This window comes from Oncorhynchus clarkii, chromosome 7 (assembly GCF_045791955.1).
Source record: "Oncorhynchus clarkii lewisi isolate Uvic-CL-2024 chromosome 7, UVic_Ocla_1.0, whole genome shotgun sequence".
Lineage (NCBI taxonomy): Eukaryota > Metazoa > Chordata > Actinopteri > Salmoniformes > Salmonidae > Oncorhynchus > Oncorhynchus clarkii.
Window position 1 is genome coordinate 4,538,633 of NC_092153.1, and position 5,986 is coordinate 4,544,618.

General features: G+C 45.2%; 1 protein-coding gene across 1 annotated transcript; it reads right to left on the reverse strand.

Annotated features, from left to right (window-relative positions):
* Positions 1–4,250: 4,250 nt before the first annotated feature.
* Positions 4,251–5,664, reverse strand: LOC139414041 (BTB/POZ domain-containing protein KCTD12-like). Its single transcript, XM_071161917.1, has one exon. The coding sequence runs from the start codon at positions 5,569–5,571 to the stop codon at positions 4,735–4,737; it is 837 nt and encodes a 278-aa protein (XP_071018018.1). The 5' UTR covers positions 5,572–5,664; the 3' UTR covers positions 4,251–4,734.
* Positions 5,665–5,986: the final 322 nt, after the last annotated feature.

The window sequence follows — 5,986 nt, forward strand, 5'->3', positions numbered from 1 at the left end:
CTGACTCTAGACAGGGAAATGGATTCCTCTACAGATGGTTAATGGGGGCATCAGCTGACTCTAGACAGGGAAATGGTTTCCTGTACAGATGGTTGATGGGGGCATCAGCTGACTCTAGACAGGGAAATGTATTCCTGTACAGATGGTTGATGGGGACATCAGCTGACTCTAGACAGGGAAATGTATTCCTCTACAGATGGTTGATGGGGGCATCAGCTGACTCTAGACAGGGAAATGTATTCCTCTACAGATGGTTGATGGGGACATCAGCTGACTCTAGACAGGGAAATGGATTCCTCTACAGATGGTTGATGGGGGCATCAGCTGACTCTAGACAGGGAAATGTATTCCTCTACAGATGGTTAATGGGGACATCAACTGACTCTAGACAGGGAAAGAAAAACAAATGTGTGTTTGTATGAATGTAAATTGAGAAAGGCTGGGGGAGGAAATGTGTGGCAAAATGACTAAATGAAGCCTGTATCTGCAGGATTGCCACAACCCACATGTAAATAACATGTAGAGCTATAGAGAAGCATTGAGTCTTTCCTCACCTGGGTTAAAGTCTTCTTCCTCTTTCCTTCTGTGGTGTCTCTACATCAGCTTCCACAGACCACACGGTAAATTATCTGCTCTCTCGTGTGTGTGTGTGTGTGGTGTGTGTGTGTGTGTGTGTGTGTGTGTGTGTGTGTGTGTGTGTGTGTGTGTGTGTGTGTGTGTGTGTGTGTGTGTGTGTGTGTGTGTGTGTGTGTGTGTGTGTGTGTGTGTGTGTAAGAGAGATATCAGAAACCTTATCAGATACAGACATTAACTGCATACACTGTTGCTGTTGAGCTCTGTGAGAGGAAGTTTAGAACACTTTCCTGTCAGAATGGATTCTATAGAACACTTTCCTGTCAGAATGGATTCTATAGAACACTTTCCTGTCAGAATGGATTCTATAGAACACTTTCCTGTCAGAATGGAATCTCTAGAACACTTTCCTGTCAGGATGGAATCTCTAGAACACTTTCCTGTCAGAATGGAATCTCTAGAACACTTTCCTGTCAGAATGGAATCTCTAGAACACTTTCCTGTCAGAATGGATTCTATAGAACACTTTCCTGTCAGAATGGATTCTATAGAACACTTTCCTGTCAGAATGGATTCTATAGAACACTTTCCTGTCAGAATGGATTCTATAGAACACTTTCCTGTCAGAATGGAATCTCTAGAACACTTTCCTGTCAGAATGGAATCTCTAGAACACTTTCCTGTCAGAATGGATTCTATAGAACACTTTCCTGTCAGAATGGATTCTATAGAACACTTTCCTGTCAGAATGGAATCTCTAGAACACTTTCCTGTCAGAATGGAATCTCTAGAACACTTTCCTGTCAGAATGGATTCTATAGAACACTTTCCTGTCAGAATGGAATCTCTAGAACACTTTCCTGTCAGAATGGAATCTCTAGAACACTTTCCTGTCAGAATGGAATCTCTAGAACACTTTCCTGTCAGAATGGATTCTATAGAACACTTTCCTGTCAGAATGGAATCTCTAGAAAACCTGTCAGAGTGGATTCTATAGAACACTTTCCTGTCAGAATGGATTCTATAGAACACTTTCCTATCAGAGTGGATTTTATAGAACACTTTCCTATCAGAGTGGATTCTATAGAACACTTTCCTGTCAGAATGGATTCTATAGAACACTTTCCTATCAGAGTGGATTCTATAGAACACTTTCCTATCAGAGTGGATTCTATATAACACTTTCCTATCAGAATGGAATCTATAGAACACTTTCCTGTCAGAATGGAATCTATAGAACACTTTCCTATCAGAGTGGATTCTATAGAACACTTTCCTATCAGAATGGAATCTATAGAACACTTTCCTATCAGAATGGAATCTATAGAACACTTTCCTATCAGAATGGATTCTATAGAACACTCCTATCAGAATGGAATCTATAGAACACTTTCCTATCAGAATGGATTCTATAGAACACTTTCCTATCAGAATGGAATCTATAGAACACTTTCCTATCAGAATGGATTCTATAGAACACTTTCCTATCAGAATGGATTCTATAGAACACTTTCCTATCAGAGTGGATTCCATCCTCTTTCAATGCTTGACACCCACATAAAATAAACATTTATGTGGGTGTATTCTCTGTTTACCCAGAAGTTAAATCTCATGTAGTTTGGCCAGTCTGTCCACAAGAGATTAACAGGGGTGTGAAACCATGTATGACCTTCATAGTGACAGCAGAGTGTTGGGAACATGGCTCCTTTTCCCCCTACTGAAAAATATCTCTCGGCTGCTCCATTAAATCCTAGAATGATGATTATTATAATCTTTAGCCCAGATGTTTTGGTCTGTTCTAGACAAACACATTCAGAAACGCATAAATAAAAATATTACTTTGATATGATTGAAAATACAGCTTTAGATGTTGAGACACAAATAACGCAACTTATCCAGTATTGGCCTGTCAAACCAAGACAACGCCAGGAGGGAGTTAGGTTCAACAGCCTGTCAAACCAAGACAACGCCAGGAGGGAGTTAGGTTCAACAGCCTGTCAAACCAAGACAACGCCAGGAGGGAGTTAGGTTCAACAGCCTGTCAAACCAAGATAACGCCAGGAGGGAGTTAGGTTCAACAGCCTGTCAAACCAAGACAACGCCAGGAGGGAGTTAGGTTCAACAGCCTGTCAAACCAAGACAACGCCAGGAGGGAGTTAGGTTCAACAGGCTGTCAAACCAAGACAACACCAGGAGGGAGTTAGCTTCAACAGCCTGTCAAACCAAGACAACACCAGGAGGGAGTTAGGTTCAACAGCCTGTCAAACCAAGACAACACCAGGAGGGAGTTAGGTTCAACAGCCTGTCAAACCAAGACAACGCCAGGAGGGAGTTAGGTTCAACAGCCTGTCAAACCAAGACAACACCAGGAGGGAGTTAGGTTCAACAGCCTGTCAAACCAAGCTCAGAGCCAGGAGGGAGTTAGGTTCAACAGCCTGTCAAACCAAGACAACGCCAGGAGGGAGTTAGGTTCAACAGCCTGTCAAACCAAGACAACGCCAGGAAGGAGTTAGGTTCAACAGCCTGTCAAACCAAGCTCAGAGCCAGGAGGGAGTTAGGTTCAACAGCCTGTCAAACCAAGACAACGCCTGGAGGGAGTTAGGTTCAACAGCCTGTCAAACCAAGACAACACCAGGAGGGAGTTAGGTTCAACAGCCTGTCAAACCAAGACAACGCCAGGAAGTAGTTAGGTTCAACAGCCTGTCAAACCAAGACAACGCCATGAGGGAGTTAGGTTCAACAGCCTGTCAAACCAAGACAACTCCATGAGGGAGTTAGGTTCAACAGCCTGTCAAACCAAGACAACGCCAGGAAGGAGTTAGGTTCAACAGCCTGTCAAACCAAGACAACGCCATGAGGGAGTTAGGTTCAACAGCCTGTCAAACCAAGACAACTCCATGAGGGAGTTAGGTTCAACAGCCTGTCAAACCAAGCTCAGAGCCAGGAGGGAGTTAGGTTCAACAGCCTGTCAAACCAAGACAACGCCAGGAGGGAGTTAGGTTCAACAGCCTGTCAAACCAAACTCAGAGCCAGGAGGGAGTTAGGTTCAACAGCCTGTCAAACCAAGCTCAGAGCCAGGAGGGAGTTTGGTTCAACAGCCTGTCAAACCAAGCTCAGAGCCAGGAGGGAGTTAGGTTCAACAGCCTGTCAAACCAAGATAACGCCAGGAGGGAGTTAGGTTCAACAGCCTGTCAAACCAAGACAACGCCAGGAGGGAGTTAGGTTCAACAGCCTGTCAAACCAAGACAACGCCAGGAGGGAGTTAGGTTCAACAGCCTGTCAAACCAAGATAACGCCAGGAGGGAGTTAGGTTCAACAGCCTGTCCACCCTCACACGCCTTGCCTTGTGCTTGTTCTGGGAACATGTGTGTGTGTGTGTAAATGTAAATGTTGGTGTGGTGTGTGTGTGTAAATGTTGGTGTGGTGTGTGTTTGTAAATGTTGGTGTGGTGTGTGTGTGTGTAAATGTTAGTGTGGTGTGTGTGTGTGTGTGTGTGTAAATGTTGGTGTGGTGTGTGTGTGTGTGTAAATGTTGGTGTGGTGTGTGTGTGTGTGTAAATGTTGGTGTGGTGTGTGTGTGTGTGTGTGTGTGTGTGTGTGTGTGTGTGTGTGTGTGTGTCTAAATGTGTTAGGTCCATCGTTAGAGGAATGAGACCAAGCAGCAGCAAAGTGGTCATGATTTTTAATACTGAATTCCAACAAACACAAATCCAAACGCAACGTTCTGCAGGGTTAAAAACAAGATCCCACAACTTAAGGTGTGTGTGTGTGTGTGTGTGTGTGTGTGTGTGTGTGTGTGTGTGTGTGTGTGTGTGTGTGTGTGTGTGTGTGTGTGTGTGTGTTAATGTTAGTATAAACACATTGAGAGCATTCTGTCACAACAGTCGTATAACTGTATAATATAGACTGGTCTGCAACATGAAACATACCTCCATTAGACGTATACAGGCCTGGGCAAAACAACAACCAATATGTCCATATACTTTCAGAATAATCCTCAGTAACCTTTAACCTTTCCCATAATCAGATGGGACATATAGAGAAGATAGAGGAGTTTTCACATTTCTGCAGGTAGTCTCTCTACCGTACAGGTGAGCATCACGTGACGTCACTGTCCCAGTACCCTCAGGTAAAGCTACCTAGCGGCCCGGTAACGGGTTGTTCAGTCCCGGGAGAACACGTATTCGGTGTAGCTGGTCCAGATTTTGTCCTCGTTCGGGTCGCTGCTCGCGTACGCGCACGTGCCCGTGGAGCTGCAAGCCACCATGCGGAACCCGACCTCCGCGAGCCTGTCGAACGCCTGCTCGAGAAAGTTATACTTCAGATAGTACCGGGAGGTGTACCTCTCAGGTGGTTTGTCCGGGTCTCTGCTCTCATTCAGAGTCTCACCGAAAACTTCTTTGGCCAGGGACGTCTTTCCGCAAACCGTTATTCTGGCCACTCGCCTGAACTTGGCGTCCGTTTGAATATCCCTCCCGATGGTGTAGGAGCCCCGGTAACCAATGGTAATATAGCCATGCTTCTGGAACGGGGAGCGAAGGCTCGGAGTCGGGCTGCTCACCGCGGTCGTGGTGATGCTGCTACTACCCAGAGCGCACGCGAGAGAAGCCTCTTCCGGGTCCCCATGGGCGCACAGCTCGTCCCCGAGAGAGTTGTCTTTACTCGCTGCCGGTCTGAGGCGCTGTGCGAGCTCGTGCAGCTGGAAGAACTCTGCCTCCTTCTGTAACCGACCCCTCTCCTTAAAGAAGTCCGGTAGAACGATGTCCCTTTCCCGCAGATAATCCAGAATATACCTGAACAGAAATCCGTCCCGGTCAAAGAAGTAGCGTCCTTTGCTGTCTTTCGGTAGTTCTGTAGGGCTCTTCTGTGCGAACATAGTCCACAGGAGAGAGTTTGGGACGGAGACTAAAGTTGCATGTCGAGTTACATACACTTGCCCGCCGACGTTTAATTCTATTATATCAGAAAAGGACGACTGTTGGTTCTCACTGTGTGCCATCTCTCTCCCCCTGCGCGCCTGGGTGGAACTCCAACGGACTTGGCGAATCCAGGAAATGGAAAAAAATAACAACAGTACAAATGTAACGGTTTTGTTTATATGGCTGGAGTTGTGTGGGAGGAGAAGAGGAGGAGGAGGAGACGGACTGGGGAGGCAGCAGAATATTGCTGAAAAGTTAACTCTTCACGGACAGAGTTTGTGACTTCCCTCAGTCAGTATAGAAGACTTCTCTTTTAGTAGAAGTAAAGCTATGAAACCACTCAAGACCAGAGGTGTAAAGTAATTAAGTAAAAACACTTTAAAGTACTACTTACTGTAAGTAGTTGTTTTGGGGGTATCTGTACTTTATATATATTTTTTTACAACTTTTACTTTTACCTCACTATATTCCTAAAGAAAATAATGTACTTTTTAG

Bases quoted from the DNA above. Each gene is read 5' to 3' on its own strand.
- LOC139414041 (XM_071161917.1), bottom strand. From the start codon at position 5,571: ATGGCACACAGTGAGAACCAACAGTCGTCCTTTTCTGATATAATAGAA.